The 20,161-nt window shown below is 51.6% G+C and overlaps 1 protein-coding gene across 1 annotated transcript; it reads right to left on the reverse strand.

The window, feature by feature from the left end:
- Positions 1 to 238: 238 nt before the first annotated feature.
- LOC144726472 (ras-related protein Rab-40C-like) lies at positions 239 to 19,716 on the reverse strand. The gene is made up of 6 exons (XM_078605209.1): positions 18,839 to 19,716; positions 6,351 to 6,411; positions 5,838 to 5,898; positions 4,699 to 4,776; positions 3,765 to 3,987; positions 239 to 3,023 (listed from the first exon to the last, which is right to left on the reverse strand). The coding sequence occupies exons 1-6, from the start codon at positions 18,981 to 18,983 to the stop codon at positions 2,719 to 2,721; spliced, it is 873 nt and encodes a 290-aa protein (XP_078461335.1). The 5' UTR covers positions 18,984 to 19,716; the 3' UTR covers positions 239 to 2,718.
- Positions 19,717 to 20,161: the final 445 nt, after the last annotated feature.

A 20,161-nucleotide genomic window follows, 5' to 3' on the forward strand; every position in this document is an offset into this window, starting at 1 on the left:
AACATTAATGCCAGGTGTGTTTAGAATGAGAAAAACATGATTTCACTTGTTTTTATTGCCCAAGTAGGGCATACAGTATGTTTAAAATATTTTCGGCGACATGTCAACTTTATTAATTTAGTGTAATAATGTAACCTGGGTGGACACGAAGCCACGCATCTCAATGGAGGTATTGTCAACATGCACAACTTCCGTGTGCAGCACACCGGCGGGTCAAACAATTACGAAGGATTCACTGTTTGCTCAAGAGTTTTATTGAAACAATGACGAAGAATATTTGGCACCGAAGTGTTCTTGATAGCCGTTTGCCACGCCACGGACAGCCGCCAGTCGCTCTTCTCCATCAATTTCACTTTCGCAAATTACGAAACAAAAATGTTACATGAGCAATCCAACCATCCCAACGAAATATCCCTCCTCTGCGAAAACAAACGATTGCGAAATATTGGAACTTTTTCAAAAGACACGTTTTGAGTACCTACATTTAGTATTGCAAAGCCTGCAAACTCACAATTGGAAGGTGGATTCGAATTGTAAAATGCACGACACTTGGTGGGAAGTCAACAGTGGGTTTTGTGTTGAGGTATGGACTAGCCTTGCCACAATAAGGTGGAATTTCGACCACTTAATCAGAGCCACCAATATAAATGTTTTTTTCAACATAAACTTGGGACTAAAGACCGCACAGTCAATTGGCAATGCACGCAGCAGCGTGTCAACGACAAATTAGACGTGTAGCCATCACATGTACACACCCCAGTGTCCAAGGCCAGTGCTTTGTAGAAAGTTCAACTACTGATGTTAAACAAAAAAAAATTATCCACTTTCTACTGACATCCAAGTTGAATCAGCCTGGGGCTGTTTTTCAATGGCTGCTTGCCGTGCCAGGCCAGAACAAAAGTCTTGATACTCGTTTCACAAGACATCTGAAGCGAGCTCAGGGCCAGGGGGTGGGGGTAAGGAGGTGTTCATTGCTCGCGACGTCAGTACACGGCGTCATTCACGGCATGCCACCGACTCATTCGCTGCTTGCGACCTCGACGGCAAAGTTCGGCTTCTGCAATGGAAACACGACCTGGCTCTTATACAGCAGGAAAGAGGTATAATAATCCTATGTGGATCACCTCTTTGGCGAAGGGTGTGAAATTGGGAACTGCGCCGGGGTGAACAGGCACCCAGCGTAGTTGGGTGACAGGTTTGAGCGCTAAACGCTCAAGACGCAAACAGCGTAACCGCTCCACAACAGTTGTGCGGCCGTGCCTCGGAAGAGAGGAGAAACAATTCCACTTGCGGACACACCGAGTGTCCTGAACCAACTGCAGTGTAGGAAGGCTGGACGATTTGAACAAAAGGAAAAAAAATTATCCCCCATTAAATAATGAATATAACATTACGTAAAATTACAGAATACTCCATGCTTCCCTATCATAAATTCCTACTAAGTTGTGCAGTTTTTGTAAAGATGCTTCAACACAATGATGAATATAGATTTTTGCGCTCACGCATTTATGCAATGGGTTTGCATGGGACCCTCAAGCTGAGAGTGACAGCTACAGTCACCGCAAATTGATTCTCGATTTGAATGGCAATAAACTGAATGGGGGAAGGATTCGTTAACCCCCTCTGCTTTGGCTGCCCAAACCATCTGGATGATGAAACCAAGAGAACGTGCGGACATGTTGGCGCTCGCACAACGCCGGGCACGCTAACCCAGTGGCTCACAACCAGGGCTCGTAACTGCCCCATCGCTTCACCGGAGCGCAAGGAGATTGGGAAGAAATTCCTTTATTTAAACCAGGCCATAGCCCATTCAGACTATTTTCTTTTACAAGATGCAGGAGGTGCCACTGCAGAAGAAACCATTCCGAATACTTTTTTCACAAAAATAATTTCTTTTCAAAGTCTGTTCATAGCCCTTTTGATTGCTGGTGCTTGTTCCAAACAAAATACGACATCAAGAGTTCAGTATTTACAAACCCAAGCCACAGGGGTTGTTTTCTTATCCTGGTGCTCATTTTAGTGTATGATATGCATTAAAAAAATCTTCCTTAAATCTTCACAAAGCCATCGTAATACTAAAAAACAATTTTACAAAACGCTATTGCTGGCAGATTTACAAAAAAGAGAAGATCTTTACAAAATCCTCCCGCACGAATTCTGGGCGATTCCGCAGGCTCATGTGGGGGGTTGCATTCCAGCCCCTGGGACGGACAGACCCATGCCAATCCTCCAGCCCAAAACAACCAGAGATCAGAAGCCCAGCTGCTGGGGGGGCTGGCTCCAGTTTTACAATTATAATTAGTCCACTGTTGATGTTGAGGAGACGGAGTCCCAGACCTTGGTTGAGGCTATGGGTGCAGAGCGACTTTCGTCATGCGTGCAATGTCTGATATTTATCCAGGAAGGCCTCTCAGCAAGTCTCAAGACTTGCTTTCAATCGAGTCCTGATTGAGGTGTTTTACCCGTTCCTTTTGGAACGTGCTTGGGGGGTGACAACCCGGTCTTCCGGTCGCAGGATAATGCGCATCCTCCACCACACCCGGCCGAGATCCAAAGGCCCCTAGCGATCCGTGGATTCTCTCAACCCAACGTCCGTAAACATCAGAGGTGTGAGAACATTTGAACAAACACGGGTTCCCCCCCCTGGCCAGATGGAGCAAGGGGACCCCCCTCCCTCCCCCAGCCAGACCCTTCTCACTCACTCCATCGCCCCGACCGCTAAGAGATCTTGCAGCTGTTGTGGGAGCAGTTCGTCTGCGGCGAGAGTGGCGGCCGCGGCCCCTTGATGGACGCCGACTTCTTGAGGCTGCTCCGCTTGGCGGCGCCGCCGCCCGCTCCGCCGGCCCCCGCGGCCGCGTGCACCGAGTACGAGCGGCCGTGCATGGTGAAGGCGTTCATGCCGTTGGCCATGGAGAACGACTTGAGGTGGCTCTTGATGGTGACGGGCAGCGGCAGCTTGTCGATGAGGTGCACCGGTGTGCAGGACACGATGGAACGGCAGCACAGGTCCTGCAGACTCAGCACTGCGGTCGCCGGCAGGGACACGCACAGACAAAGACACCGGTATAGCTCTTAAGACTGTTGGGGGGCAAGTGCTGTTATAGCCAGCACCGATTAAGCACCACACATTTAAGGCTTAGTGGACCCATCCGATATTAGTCGCCCACATTGGTAGGGAGCAGGAATCAACCTCTGATTCACATATGGACATTTATGTACACAAATCCACACGAACAAATAACATGCAAAATTACACATGCGCTCACATATTTACATGCACACCCACACATGCAATTACATTACAACAAGGACATTTACAGACATACATTCCCAATTAACTAGGGTTGCCCTAAATTACGTAATTACAATTATTGCGATAATTTTCCCATAGCTTTGTACTCGGCGTTTGTATTTTATTCCTGTACTGCCACGACCAATAAAGATTTACTTTAAAAGTACAATTCGTTCGACTTAAGCCTTCCTATCATTGTAACTTTACAATCTGCAATTCATATGAAACCCCACATGCTGTTAGTTACTCATGAAATTATTTTAAAAAACTCAAATTAAAGACACCAAAAACCCACTATGCAAGGCATTCATTTATTTACGAGTTTGTTATTTCACAAATGGTTCCATCAGGAAGTAAAATGTCTAATGTTAAGAATTGACCAAGCAACGACGATCAATACGCATTACACCCTAAGCGGAGGAACAACTCGGGAGCAACACATTTTGGGTGGCACGAAGGCCGACCGCCTTACCTCGGTTGGGCCTCCACAGGCGCTCCATCCCGTGCCGCATGAGGACGATGCGCGAGAGCTCGGTGAGCGACTCGGTGATGTTGAAGTTGCAGAGCGGCGACACCTCGAAGAAGGTCATGGCGTGCCTCTCGGCGTAGGCCTGGGCCTGCTCCGTGCTGACGCGGCGCTTGAACGCCAGGTGCAGGCGGTTGCCCACCAGGATGCGCGGGACGCCAGGGGCGTGCTGCGTGGCGCGACGGGGGACAGCGACGGGTTAAAATACCGCCCGGTGAACTCGAACACAATCCAATGCCTGCCTTTCCCACCCACCACCAAACTCTTTGGTTCTTTCGGTAAAGTCACGTAGGTATAAAATACATTTAATCACGACGTTTTGGGCGCAACACAAGCGTCCGTCATCAGGTGGGACAACCACAGCAAGAAACAATTGCTGAAGTGGGCAAAAAGGGCTGCTGTAACAAGAGGCTATATATCTCATTTATTTAATTTTATACCTACGTGACTTTACCGAAAGAACCAAAGAGTATGGATCCCTGCAGTCACGAAAACTTAAAATCTACACCACCACCAAGTTATATCCCAATTGTACCATTCGGCATGCCACTTGCCCTGATTGAGGTGCTAACCCAATCGCAATCAAAACCAAAAACTGTCTGGGGGCTCATTAGAAACGCGTCTAATAAAGTGAACTAATTTAGCACGACGTCTTATCAATTTGTGCAGTCACACACCAGCGTTTACAACAACGTGTCTGCAGCTTTCTGGCAACGACCAGATGAACAGCTCAATCTACAGCACCATAGATCAGGGGACACGCACACAAAGTGGTGTAGCGCTCTATTCAACACGGGGTCTTGTAGCGCACACACACGCGGACGAGCACACCAACAAGCCTCGTGGTAGTGGTGGCGGCCGCTCGAACCGCGCTCCTCACCTCGTCAATCTCCTTGATCCAGCGGTCAATGCCATCGAACGACCAGCGGTTGGTGATGTCGTAGACGAGAACGATGCCCTGTGACACGCACAGAATCGTTAGTTAAAGGAAGGGTGGTGGGGGGCAACACAAAAGTGCGCGCTCGTGCAGTTAGATCGACACACCTCGTTGAGGGTGTCCATTATCCTCTTGACGAACGCTCATTGTCAACGTTATTATCCTGAAACCCGGCGACCAGAGTTCGATTGCCAGCCACGGCGAAGTAACACTGGTGGCGAGTGACAGCAGAAACGGCCCAGCCCTCCCGCAAACCTCCGCTGATGAAGTTGGGGTCAAAGACTCTTCTTGACCGACATGGCATTGGGAGGTGTTCATTCAGCAGTGGAATAATGAAGGGCTATCACGTTCACTATTTTGACTGGTGGATTGAGCAGGGCTGGAAGCAATTATATTTTTGTTTATGTTATTAACGTTTTGTTTTGTATCATTTATGCCGATGAAACATAAACCACTTCACAGTCGGACTCAATGATGTTTCCCACCGGCTCGCTTCCAGGAATGCAATCTTGGCAAATATTTACTCCAAAGCAGCGAGGGCCCTCAAAACAGCATTGCCTATAAATAAGCACCGCTGTGCCGCGCCGGGTGAATTACTGCACAAATTAACCTCCCCCGCGGCGAGTTCGCTCGGTCACATTTCACGGGACCCTTCTATATCTCCCCGCACCGCAACATTCAAATCGGCCATCGATGCACACAAAGCCATGCTTCTGCTACTTATGATATGGAGCTGTGACCACATCGTCCAGAATGTGCCCCCCCCACGTTGTAACAGTTGGGACTGCGTGGCGGTTGGTGGAGGGGGAGCCAATCCACTGTGGTGGGGGGATGCGGGGCAGCAGTGTTGAGAGTGCAGAGCTGGGGTGGTCACGGTGACGAGAAAGTGGAGCTGCTGCTGTTGGAGGGGCGGGGGGGGGGTGTAGTGAAGTGGAAGAGCGGAGCCCAGTTCTATTGGGCTGGCGGAGCAGTGGGGCGCCCCCTTTGGTGGGGCCGTTCGGTAATCGAGTGGAGCAGTGGTGTGGCAGTGAGGCGGTGGTGCGGTTAGGTAGCGGGCAACATGGAGGTAGTGCAGTGCTCACCTGAGCGCCTCGCGAGTACGAGCGGAAGATTGTGCAGAACCGGCCCTGCCCGGACGTGTCCCTGCGGAAAAATCGGGGCAAAGCAAGCGGTTACGACACGGCTCGACACTCACGAGCGACTCGCTCCGACACCACGGACAACACACACACTCCCGCACACACACGTCAAACAACACACACGTCAAACACACGTCAAACACTCCACCGACAATTTCTTCGCGTGTAACAATCAAAGCTCGTGCCAAGTTATCCGGCAGGGTCGGTGAAGGCGTGGGCAGACTGCTTTTCCAGCAGTGAATAACTATGTATGTTGAACTTCTTCCGCACCGTACGTAGCCAACCGTGCTAATCGGACGTGCGGGAGGAGTGTATGATGATGACGTTAACGAACAATCACCACTCGCATGGCCGGTTTGAGTGATTTGGTAAACATTGCAAACGCGAATGTTGTTCAGGTTTGTTGGGTGGTGGTGGTTTTGACGGCACCGCGGTTAAAGAGGCGACAGATCTCACCACAACTGCAGCTTCACTTTGCGTCCGTCCAGGAGTATGGTCGTGGAGGTGCACACCACACCTGCAAACACGAGGCAGGGTCACCCCCCCCCGCCCTGTTAATTAGTGTCGGCTCCTCATCAACGACGACACTTTTCCAGAAGTGCCAATTGTTCAGCAGTGTCACCCACATAATTAGCCGGCGGGTGTTTTTATTTCCTCTCACGCCAACGGAGTCAACGGACAGCCAAGATTAAAAATAAAACGTCGATGGCAACGCCCGATATAGAAGCGCACACAAGTGTGATTAAACAACAGCAAAGGTTCCACGGGCCTTCGAGCGTCTTAAGTGGCTCGTCTGAACAAGCACGTGCTTGCCAAGACCACTTCCTTGGCCCTCTCCGCCGCAGCAATGAATTTCTTCTATTGGCATGCTCACACGCTCGCGTAAGAGAAACACACCCCCCACCCCTGCATGTGACCTTTTAACAGACTGTTGGGGACAAGTGATGTTAGCTTTGGCATGGCACACGTGGGGGGCTAGGTGCCCAGCACCCCGCCCGGCCACCTTTGTCTTCCTCGTGCTGATGTTTACACACTGCACCAGGTACTCATTTTGAGGCCGAGTCGACCTCTGGGAGGCCCAGTACCGGGTTTAAACATTCGCCACCAATGTTGGCTGTGAGCAGGAATCGAACTCTGGTCGCCGAGTTCATAGCGCAATGCGCTCACCACCGACCCTAATCTGCGCTCACCACCGACCCTAATTTGCGTGTAGCCGCCCTGCGAGACTCCGTCATATCAGGGACACGCCGACATGCGGAGGCCGGAACGATCGCCTACTTAGCACAGCAGCAGGCGCTGCGGGCAATGATTGCCAAATAATTGTCACCTGCGTATCGGTGTCACGTGCATATAGCACCTGTACAGGAGTATCACGTGCTTAGCAGGTATCTAACGGTGGGGGCGTCGATTGTGATTCAAATCAAATGAATCATGTTCGTGATGCACGCACTCGTCCACGTACGTGAGCATCGGATTATTTTCAATGTACGAAAATGATACGTTAATTATATGGCCACGTGACATCTGGGCTCATGGGGGAAACTCAACTGTACAAACGAGATTGTTACAATCACAGAATCAACGCAGACGGCAACAAAAAAATATAATATAACCACGAACACCCCCGCTTTGTGACGATTCAATGCGCATCGCTGGGCGAGAGCGAATCAACGCGGGTCTAAGGAACGCTGCTGATATCAAAGATGCTGTCAAAACCGGGATGCTGGGCATTCCAGCCCCCGGAGGGAAATGCCCAACGCGAAAAAGTCCGCTTCGTGTTTTTGGGTCGTCGCGTTGAGAGCACTCAAACGATCCTGGGAGAAGAACCGTCGAAACCCATCAATAATTCAGCGAGCTGCAGCAGCGGCGGCGGCTGCAATCGACGCGAGCGCTCCTGAAAGACGCGCATCGGGGCTCCTGGGTCACGCTTTTTATTATTGCGCTGCCCTGCATCAAAGCCACGCGACTACTTAAAAAAAATGACGGATTAAATAACGGCGGCCGCGTCGCTTATGATAAGCGCACGTGTCTATTTTTTTGTCTAATCCCTCCGAACGTAGCAAGCAGGGGTCCCTCCGGCCCGCATAGAGAGGCGGGGGAGGGTGGGGGCCACTCCACAGGGGCCTCATGAAATGGAAATAACTTTTCAGCAACTCCGAGGTGGCAGCTTCCCTGCAGACGCTCCACCGGGGGTGGCGGTGGGGGGGGGATTCAGCGGAGATGGCGGCGACTCAAAGAGACGGGCACAAAAGGGAAACGCCGGCCTCGGCTGCCAGACAGCACTGATTCCCTCGCAGGAAAATTGAAGAAGAAAAAAACGGAAATGTGGCGCGGCGAAAGGGAGCGTGACCCATCGCGGCCTCGCCACGAGCCAGCTGCTCCGCCGGTCTTCACGCGCGTTTCATCCGGGCTGCAGGGGAAAGTGAGAAAAGGACATCTCTGCAGTCACTCGGCAACAGTCAAGTCACGCGGCTACCGCAAGTGGTGAGAGGGTGAAGATTCGACCAAAAACATCCAACGGTTGGATGCTGAAGAAAGCAGCTTCCTCCACTCTCGTGTCACGGGGTCGCCTTTCGTGATCGGCGGACAGACGCCACTTTGGGCAAAGAGTTGTCATTGGCTTGTCCTAGGCCGAGCCAAAACCGATAAGGAGTGTGCAACTTAATGTGGTCACCGAGTTGAACGACCTGTGAACATCACATAATAATGTTATTATTTCTAAAGGGTGCATGTGAATACAATGGGCTTACTGTGTACACTGCAGGTCTCCCTCCCAAAGCACACTTTTGCCTGCGTATTAGATCAAATTAAACGATCGATTCGCACGCGAGCTTCCACAGCGAGGGGATAGGAACCCGAACCATCGCGGGGGGCTGGCAATGTCGTCGCGAGACCCGGCGGGGCTGAGAGCCCCGAGGCAGCTACTTGGCATGAGTGACCGAGCTGTGAGAGCACGGAGGGAGAGAGGGTAGCACACACAGTGGCAACACCCCAGCCATCATCCCCGCGGGCGGGCGATCGCGAGGGCTCCCCGTGTAATCCAGAAAACGTCACTCGATAACCCAGTTTGGCCGGGCGTGCCTCGACTGGCCCAAACAAGCCTCGCAAACCAATTTGATATTTCCACCACCAATCGAGAAGCCATCGTCGGCTCTTCAAAGTGAGCACGGGACTTGTTCCGTGCCTCCTCTCTTCCCCACCCTACTGTGTGTTTAAGCCCCGGGCATTCTGCAGACAATGGGTTGGCGCATCACCATTTACGAGATGAACGCACACGGCGGCATTTCAGTGCGGGAAATACTTTCTGGTTGTTGCATTTGAGACTCGAGCTAGTTTTAGCGCCACCTTCGCTGCCGTTTCATCACCACGGCTGGCCGGGGACACCGGGGGGCTCATCCGTGATCAACTTTTCGTAGGAATTTTTTTTAAATCACTTAATCGTCGCAGTTTTTGTTTTTAAAAGGCACTAAAAACCACACTTTTTTTTTTAGAAACAACTTCACGTCAACTCTTGCCCAAGGAGGCCAAGTCGCGGTCCCTTACCGCACGGGATAATTGCCTGCCGGTAATGCCGCACCAAAACGTCTGCACTGCCACCAAATGGCCCTCATTAAAAGCCGACCTTTTCAATTCACCGTGACCTCGTTTCGGATGCGCGACCGCTCGCCCGACCTCCGCTCGTCACAGTAACCGAGAGGCAGACAGGGGCCGGGCCGAGCTGCACGGCCATCTGGCCGGGGCCAGAAAGATCCGACGCAGGTGCGCGCGCGCGCATGTAGATGGTGTGCTTATAATCCCCGAGTCGATGGGCGCAAATGTGCTCACTCAAGATAAGTGTCTTAATCCAGCGACGAATTACCGCTAATTTTATACGCAAAAGCCCCATCCCGCACAAATAAGCACGCCGCAGATCATCCTCTCACCGCAATTACATACCGGTTTGCGACACGCGTCAAGGCGCTGTTAATGAGCAACACTTGAAGCTGCGCGCCAACGTATTAAGTCGCTGCCATCTGGTTAGAAACGTCCACTGAGAGCCACGGACGCGTTCGCGCCGCGAGCCACGGACGGCTGCGTCTGTGGCCCACGCGCCGTCGTGGCGACGCACGTCACGGAATTGACCGATTAACGAGGAGAAACAAACGCCCGCTTGTGTGAGAACACAAGCACCACAACTAAATCTTGCTCACAAGTAAAAACAATCATGACTTAGTTATTCATTGAAATGGTGGCCACAATTAAATCTGTTGTGTGTAAAAGCACACGCAACATTATAGGTGGCGGAAATTCTTTTCCCGAGCAGCCTAAAAATTTAGAGACCGGTTTTTTGTTTGGCGGCGCTTAAATATACGACTCTGTTTTTCTCATGACCCTCCGCGACCTCTGCTGCCGCTGCCCCGCTCTGCCGCATTACCGGCACACAAGCCTCGGGGGTCGTGGCCATCCTTCCGCACCTGACAACACCGCTCAATGAAAACTAAGCGTCGGGAGGAGGGAAACACAATTTGAAAAGATTTATTTTATCACAAAGGCCCCCTCCGAAAGGATCGTCTTTCGTGCAACGCGATCGCGAGCTTCCTGCGTTGCACGGAGGCCCCTCGGCGTGCAACTCTTACGGCCTTGCGCTGCCCGTGCGGACGACGAGACCACGACGCCAACGCACTTCGTTGGCGTCGAAGCTCTCGGGCAGCGGCCGAGCCGCGCGCGGTGCACAATCCACATTTGAAAAGATGACGATACTTTGAAAGTGTCAAGACGCAACATGGGCGCTTGCAGCGTTATAATTTTTTTTTATATATACGCGAGATAAACACGACTCTCTGCCCCGCTGGGGGATTTATCTGCCTTTTGACAAACGCCATGAACGGGCAGACTTCAAACGGATTTTGTTTTTCTTTCTCAAAAGATGGATGACGTCTTTCAAAAACCAGGGCGCGTTGTCAACGACTCATTGAGAATGCGCGCGTTGCGTCGGATGCAGCCACTCCCAGTGACAGCGCCGCAATGCCAAGAATGTGGAGGAAGAGTGACTTTGAACCTGTTCAACACAGGTGAGTGCATTACCAGCCTTCCCTCGCGCGAGATTCACCCAAACAGTTCATTGTGCGGTGCCTCCTCTCGACGCCGGACTCATTGGGGAGAGAGCCTTTCCCCGTGTTATGGGCAACAGTCGTAGGCGCCACTGTGGCTAGGAGATGTTGACTACTTCGCCTGGTGTACAGGAGGTCGTGGATTCGATCCCGACCCTGACGCCTGCTGTATATTTGGAGTTTGTGTGTTCTCCCCGTGGTCGCGTGGATTTTTCTCCAGTGCAGCTTAAGCTGAGTCACCCACCATCACCATTAGACAGAGAGGGATGCCTGAGAGGTTGACTGTATCTGGCAGACAATGTACTTTGTATATTTGTAATTTTTTTAAAATCATCACCAATGATGATGCTTTGCCATCTCCTGGCTGCGTCGCACTGCGGGTCTGAGACAATCGGAGGCCCGAGTCGATTCAACGCATTAATAGATTATTTGGATAATTATTAACATTTTGTGAACGGGGAAGGGTCTCTCTCGTCGGCACGGGTTCACGCGAACTCATTGCGCTTGCAACGTCACACGCGTGACAGAGAACCGATCCTCTCCACACGTGCACGCTTCGGCCTACACCCGTGCCGGTTGAGCACAGAAAATCCGCTCGGCGACCTCTCGAAACCAACGAGAGCACGACTCGAGCGAGACAGATCGCTCCAGCCACGCTCATCCAATCCGGCACGTGCCTGGCCTGACCGATCGGTTGAGCAGAGGGCCCCCCCCCCCTGGCACGCGGCCACCAACCCCACCCCCCCCTTCAAACCCACCACCTCCATCTGGCTGCCTCTCCGATCGGCCCCAGATTTCCAACAAAACACAACACGTGCCTCCCCAACGGGACATCCCCCACCCACCCAGCCTCCCCCACCCTTTCCCTACCACATGCTTTATGTGTGTGCGTGCGTGCGTGAGTGCATGCGGGCAGCGCCGCCGCCGCCACTGAAATGATATACTCCAGCATTGGGAAAGTCTAAACTTCCGGAGGTCAAGCAGCAGCCATTGTGTGCAGAGGAGCGCGAAGACAAACCCATCGCTTGCAGTCCCCCCGAAGCCACTGGGTCACGCGGGGCCGACGTGAACCCAATCAACATCCGTCGGTTGTTCTCATTGGGATCGTGATAATTCCCTAAAGGTCCCTCCAGGATAGAGAATAGGGTGGCTATTTTTGTTTCCGACAATATTTTCCCTTGCAGACGAGCTACATTCCGTGTTTTTTTTTCCATAACTGTACGGCTGTTAAACATCCATTTAGAACTATTACACCGCCGTGTTCAATTGGAATTCGTTTTGAAATAACACGTTTTAATTAAGCACAGTGCGGTTTTATATGAATTATGGCACGTAAACCAATTTATTTAGGGACGTAAATAACAAGGACTTCCATTTCCCAGTGCCTTTATTCGCAACTAGATAAGAGCGGCACATTGGTGGGCAGAGCTGTAGCGCAGTGCCCTTTGAACCCGGCGAACTTGAGTACGATTCCAGCTCACAGCTCTAACATCAGTGGCGAGTGAAACTGGAACCGGTCCTGCCACCCCCACGCCCCCAGCCTTCGCCAACCCACACTGACCACAAGTGGTGAAGTATGATCAAACAAACCTCCATAAACGATACGGTGCGGAGGGGGGCCCTTTATTCAGCAGCGAATTCTCAAAAGGGCCGTTAAATATTCAATTGAGACCCCCTCAGAGACCAACAAATGTGTTATTTTACCACATCCCTCAGTGTTGTATCTTTGTATTTTATTTCTGCATTGCAATGTACCGTTTGTCAATAGCTGACCATGGCCATTGTTGCGGACTAACACTGCCTCGTACATAATCGCATTTTTCTATTACAATGCATTGCTAATGATGAATCTGGCAAGTGCTATTGTCATTGTTGTGCTTGTACACCACTGCCCGTGTACAAGCACAACACTGTTTCACGAAATACTCAACGGCACACAAAACGACCCACAGCAGTGGGAGTCTGCAGCGCTCGGTTAATATTTGGACAATCAGCTTGCCACAGTGAAAGATTTTCGTGAAAAGACTGCCGGGGTAAGCGCCGTTAGCAAACACCTCTAGGGGCTATACGTGTCACACGAGAGGGTGCTATGGAGAGCGCCATACCCGGCCACCTATGTCTCCCAATGTCGACGTTTAAACACCACACAAGGTACCCAGTAAACAAAGGGGAAGGCCCAGGACCCGTTCAGATTTCCGGCAGTGGCCCCGTGACCGGCAATCGTACACCAGGTCGCCGGATTCGCAGCACGGTTTCGCGTTGACCACCGCGCCGCCGCTCCCCGCTCACACAACGGAGCCTCTGATGTGCGACGGAGGCCCCGTCGACACAGCAAAGCGACCAAACCTCCCGTCGAGTGGCTCCGCACCTCCACCAGCAGCTCACGCCTCGCTTACAGCTGTTGTTCATTTAACCCCGCCACATACCCAGGAGAAAAATGCCACTTTGCTGTGCAAATTATTTTTTGTTTCTACCCCCCCCCTCCCTAAAAACAAGCTACGCTGTAAAGCTGCAACCGATTACTTTGAGCGCGAGCACGTGCAATAGACAGCGCAGTCACGAGAATGGTAATTAACACACGGGCGGCAAGCGGTCGAGGAAGGCTGTCCGTGACGCCAGATGAGTGAAAGGTCCTTGTGCGGCCAATTCTACGGCGTCGTCAGAACATGTACGTGTGTACGTGTGTGTGCTGCTCTTGCGTCGCGGTTAGCGCTACGCTGCGCTACGAACCCGGCGACCCGGGTTCGATTCTCGCTCATGGCCAACACCAGTGACGATTATCTGAACCGGTCCTGGGCCTCCCCAAGGACGACTCTGCCTCAAATGATTACCCGGTGCGGTGTGTAAAACATCGCCGCTGGGGAGACAAAGGCGGCCGGGCGTGGTGTTGGCCACCCACCCCTTCGTGTGGCGTACCGGCCTTCATTAGGTGCTAGCTAACAGCACTTGCCCCAACAGTCCGTTCAATATATATGGGGGATCTTTACCTTTGTGCTGCTCTAAGACAGATAAACGAAGCTTCAGAGAAAGGACTGCACAATCACAGCGAAAAGGCAGAAGGTGCCAATGACGAGGTGATCTTGCCTCGTCCTTCACGTTGCCCGCGGAAGTACCACCGCCTCCTACTGTAGGGATCCTGGATAAGGTTTCAGGGATTCTGAATGAGGTTATCGGAATGTTCTGGCCAGTTTCCTTGTTCTAGTTTTAGCTGCAATTAGGCAGTTCTATGTTTGGGGGGCATTATGCTGGAGCAGTTGACTGGTCAAACGGATTTTTATATATTTGTTGGTCGCTTTAAAATGTCAGCCTTTGGGAATGTACTTCACACCTTTACTACAATAAATTGGGCCACATTTCAACTTGTTCACCAGTCGCTCAATGCATTGTTTTGCCATAAATCCTTGCATCGAATAAAAAATTCGAGTGGATTCTAGCCACAGATCTTTTCCCACCCGCTCCGACTCCCACACTGGCGTGCGGCCCGGGGTTTGGGCCGGCGTTTGGGCCGGCGTGTGGGCCGGCGTGCGCCGCGGCGTTTTGCGTAATGCCGAGACAACACTGGGGGGACGGCGGGTCCGCAAACCGAGGTGCAGCGCAGACGAGGGCCTTTAAAGAAGCTCCCCGATGGAAGTGCCCCGTGTTGTTATTTAATGTGAAGCACGCCGCCCGTCACAACGGAAAGCTCTGTTGGGGGGGGGGGGCGGGGGGGGGGCATGCCTTGGAAAGTCTCCGCTGAAGGAAAATCGCTTTCTTTAACGGGACCGCACCCGGATCCCGCATAGTCATCAAACAACGTCGAGCACTTTATACGGTTACTACCGTGCCGCGTCGCACCGCGTCGCACCGAGGCGGCGATGAGTTTATCGTAGCAGGAGCAAACATGAGAGTAAAAACGTAGTGTTCAAAATGACATTTGTTTTTGGTGGCTGCTTGCGCACCACTGGCAATGGAGACGTACAATTGCAGTTGTTATTGTGCACGTACACAGCCCTGTTTGAGAATCGACTACTGGATGAGGGTCTCCCCACGCCGTGCGCACCGTTGGACCGTTCTCTTCACCACACTTGCCAGCGCGGGTTGGTGAAGGTGGAGCTCACAGAAGTCAGGGCCACAGGTAGTGCAGTACAACTATTGATTTTGCTGCACTGCCACCACATAACCCCTGCAGTCTATAACAACCGGCCACGCACGGTGGTCACACCCATCCAAGTACTCTCCAAGTTCAGCCCTGCTTAGCTTGAGATCTGACAAGACCGAACACATTGTGGGCAAGTTGGTCATATCATTACGTGACTGTAATTATCACGACAGCATCATTCTATTGAACTCATCTCAATTTTTTTTTTACAAGACGGCTCGTGAAGGGGGTTTCTGCCTTCGGCGAGGGGGGAGTGGGCGATATTGGCCGCAAAAAGATCGTTACTTAATTGTTAGTCTATTAATCGCTTTAATCGATCCAGCCCTAAGGGTGTCTATTTACGACGAAGCCTGTATGCAGCCGACACCAGGACACAGCCAACCAGCTGGGGTACAGGTGAGCATGAAGGGCAAAAATATATAAAGTATGAGCTTGTTTATATTTCTTAACACTCTTAATAAAGTCTCACAAAACCAATGTTTGTTTTTGAAGGTATAAACTATAAATCCCATTGCCGCACAGAGAAAGTAACAAAAAACACGGAGGATAAACGGCTCGTTCTGTCAACTACAGGCCCCGCCAATAATTTAACATTCAGTGTTATTGTAAACCCCATCACAGCGTGCCTTAGCAAATGCCGTGCTGGTTATTTCTGTAGGCCATTTGACATTCCATGCACTCGTTTAAATGGCACAATGTGAGTGATAGATCAAACATTAAACGTGAAAAATATTTACAGTAAATATAACCAACCACTACAGACCAAATCTTACAAATTCACCTCTAGGCATTTAGTTGCCAGGTCAGGATGTTATCGTCACAACTCTTTGTGCATTTCTCGCACTGAGAAAGTTGCACGCTGGACATGTTATTACAGTAAAAGCGCGCTATAGCGCAGATGTCGGGGGACATAACACCTACGTTATAAATTTCGATTTAAAGCTTTCGTGACTGCAGGGATTCATCTTCTTGGTTCTTTCGGTAAAGTCACGTAGAATGGAAATAATAAAATAATGTATATAAGAAAGGGTTTCTCAACGTCTCCGTATATATGTGCGTACTCTATCTCCGTGTCTCCGTGTCTCGTATTCCCAACTGGGCATGCGAGGCCGAGGGACTTGAGGGCCGGGGTGGTGGCTGGCGGCTCTCTGCCCTACTGCGCCACGACCAATGGAGAAGGGAGCGTGGGGGAGGTTAGGGCCTGGATCGGCCACTGAACCCGGACCATGTTGGCACGGACCACCACCGGTGATCTTAATTCCTCTTCGCCTTCCATCCATTCCCCACAAGCGGCGTTACATCAGGCTTTCGCTGTAGCTCTGCACCAATTGTGACACGCGCAAACACATGCGATCGCAACGTGGGGCTGTGTGAGGCTCGGTCAACTGCAAATGCCTGGTGGCTCACGGTTCCTCGATTTTCACCTCCGCTTAGACTTGCCACGAGTGGTGGCCCCAATTGAGTCACGGTCCCGAGTGTGACAAAGAGCGCAAAGGGCACGAAACAAGCACAGGCGACAATCAGCATGGCGCGCGACTGAAAGCAATACAAGAAGCGAAGCAGCAGCAGCAGCAGCATTTTTCATGAGCTAATTTGTAGAGGCGTTTAAAACCCACTGCTATTCGCGAACAACTGCCAACTGCTTCAGTTTTTCCAAGTGATTTTTTTTTTACAGGATAAAAAGTTCTGGCGCCTGTGGCTCATCTGTTTCGTTTGCCAAATTTAATTCATCATGAATTTTGTTTAAATGTCCTTTTGGCGGTAAGGCTGCTATGGCCAGGCACTTTATTTACTCATCATTATCATAATTTATCGTGTTTATACCGCGCATGCTATGTAGTACATCTCGAGTTGAACAACTCAAAGAGCATTGCCCATGTCAAGGAAAGGTATGTTACGTAAAACACATTGTATCAGCACGCCCAACACGATGACTCAACAGCTGTCAGTCCCACTGCACTTTAGCGCACACGATGAGCCCCCATTCATTCGCTCTCTATCCAAAGGCTATCTCCTTTGGGGAGCTCATCCTTCTTGCAGTTACCTCGTGTTCTTACAACATAATTTACAGTACTTGTATAGTACTGTATCGCGATTCTGAGCCATGACAGGAGCATTGGCACCGTACACCTTTGAACCCTGGAACGAGTCAATCACGGCGTTGCGACAGTAAAAACAACACCAAAGCAGTTTCCTGGTCAAACAAGCGTGGGGTGGCCGGTGACACTCATCTCCTATTTACAGACCCGAGACAACATGTGGAAATTCCACATTCCTATGGCTGCGATGACTGCTCACACAGCAGTTGTCATCTCAGTTACCGCGCAGGAATGAGTGGTGGTTGTTGGGTGGACCCACAAGTGAATATGAATGACCGAACCCGCAGCTTGACTGTAGCAGTGTATCATTATTATCATTCATGACACTGCAATCACAGCGATGCCGCTGTACCGTGGTCTCTGTACCAGTGGCGATCTGGAGAGGCACCCACCACACAGTCAATCGCGCTCACTGCACCGCGCACATCTGGATACCTCATCATCTCCGGCGACACGCGGCTCTCTGTTTAAACCGCCATCAGGAGAGAGAAACAAACAACATCGGGACGGACGGAAGTTGAGGCTATCCGCCACACCGACAGACAATGGGTGATTCTGCGGTCACGATTTAAAAAACCAGGGAGCACTGAACGCCGCTCACTGCCCTGCCTGATTGTTGTCCATCATTTCACACTTTCTCCTGAAGCCCCCCGTCCTACTGGCTCGCTCACGTGGCCACCACACACACCCGCGAACAATCCGTACGCAGGATGCTCATCAACTAACTCCCCATCCACCCCCGCCATACGAAAGAGAACGTTTCCACCTTCCCGCACTGAAGGGGCAAACTTCACTGCCAGAATCGTCGTCAGCCGTCTCTGCACAACATGGATGATGATGATGTTGTTGTAAGGGACGCGTTAACGTGCTGGTTGTTTTGAATTTGTCGGGCATGCAGTAGAACTGCGGCCACACCTGCACAGAAGGGACCACCCTTCCCATCTCGCAGCGAAAACACGATTGTTGTTTTCAAGACTATTCATCCATCCTTGCGAGAGTTTAATCTTTTTTTGTTTTTACATTAATTGTTTATATATACCGAGACCTGCGATGGGATACGTGCCGCTTTCGAATTGATGATTTCCGCGAGATGTTTGATGGTGAAACTGCTGACGACGACGTTCATTGAAGATTACGACCAAAGAAGACTTGCTGCTAATGCCGAAGATGATGCCGTTGATTATGAAGCTTACTTATTCCGAAGACGCTGCTGCTGCTGCTGCCGAGTGATACGATGCTTTCCATGTCTTGCTAACGCCGCTGTTTGTTACCGATGCTGATCACGCCGAGGCCGCTGTCATCACTACTGACGATGCCGACTTTCACAGTGGCACGCCGCTGCTTACCCACCCGCCTGAGCACCGCGTCAAGCTCCATGCTGACGGGGCCTACCCACCATGTGGCTTGCTCCCCAGGAGCATGCCTCCAAGTGCAGCCGCCCAGCGCTTGGAGGTCTCAGCAACACCGCAGACGGGGGGGGCGGACACACTCCAAGACTGCTGCTGCTGCCCCCCCTAGACTGGCCCGAGACTGATGATACTAGACCGGTACTCGATTGGTACTCAAGTGATCCTCGACTGGCACGAGACTGCCGATGCTCGACTGATGCCCACTCACCGACTCCGCTGTAGAAGGCGGCCTCGTTCTCGGCGTCCTGGTTGAGCGTGGAGAGGATCTCGCCCTTGCCCACGTCGCTGTCGCCCACGAGGAGGAACTTGAGCAGGTAGTCGTGCGTCTTCACGGGGCTGCCTCGATTCGACATGACTCAGGCGCTACCTCCGCGTCGTCCGCATGCTTCGCGCTCACGACGGAAGCGTGCGCGAGAGAGAAAGAGAGGAGAGAGGGAAGATAGGGGAGAGAGAGGAGAGAGGGGAGAGAGGGGAGAGAGAGGGGAGAGGGGAGAGGCAGCAACACCACCGCGAAGCCCGCGGATTTCTCAAGCCGAGGCCTAGCGACGCGATGCCGAAGACGCCGACCCTCGGATAGATTGCCCGCCGGGTTCGGTGCCTCCACCCTCGGCCTGGAGAATGAATGCCCGGGCACCGGTCCGTACCCTGGCAGCCTGCGGTGGCGACGCCTAACAAACGACGAGCCCGTGTGGACGCTGCTCGATCACTCGCTCGATCTGTTTAACCGAGTGGTGTCGTCGTTGTTGTTGTTTGTTGTTCTTGTTGTTTGTCTCCGTCTCTGCCTGCAGACCGCGAGCTGAAGTTGTCCGCGCGCTGCGTAACGCGACCTCAACCTGGCCTCGCGGGTCGCCACTGCGCATGCGCACGCCCCACCCCCACCGTCCCCCATAGTGGGCGTTGCGAAAGTAACGAGAATCCATTCCAGCCGTAGAATATTCCAGTTTACCATGGGAGTCCAGTTTACCATAGGAGTCCAATTTACCATGGGAGTCCAATCTGTCATAGCAACCCAGTTTACCATGGGAGTTCCAGTTTACCATGGGAGTCCAGTCTGTCATAGCAACCCAGTTTACCATGGGAGTTCCAGTTTACCATGGGAGTCCAGTTTACCATGGGAGTCCAGTCTGTCATGGAAACCAAGTTTACCATGGAAATCCAGTTTACTATGGGAGTCCAGTCTGTCATGGGAGCCCAGTCTGTCATGGAACCCAGTTTACTATGGAAATCCAGTTTGTATGTTTAACTTCCTTCGCACCATACCATGGAAGTCCAGTTTACCACGGGAGTCAATTTTACCATGGGAGTCCATTTTACCATGGGAGGACAGTTTACTGTGGGAGTGAAATTTACCATGAGCAGGGGTCAGCAACCTGCGCTTCCAGAGCCGCATGCGGCTCTTCAAGGACTGTGTCGTGACCGTTATTAATTAAGGACCACCACCGTCTCGCGTTCACCACGCAGTTCAAGTACGCCTCTTGAGATATTGAAACAAACAACAATTCTCTTCTTATTCTTGTTATTTTGGTTGCCG

Source organism: Lampetra planeri, chromosome 23, assembly GCF_965212315.1.
Source record: "Lampetra planeri chromosome 23, kcLamPlan1.2.h2, whole genome shotgun sequence".
NCBI lineage: Eukaryota > Metazoa > Chordata > Hyperoartia > Petromyzontiformes > Petromyzontidae > Lampetra > Lampetra planeri.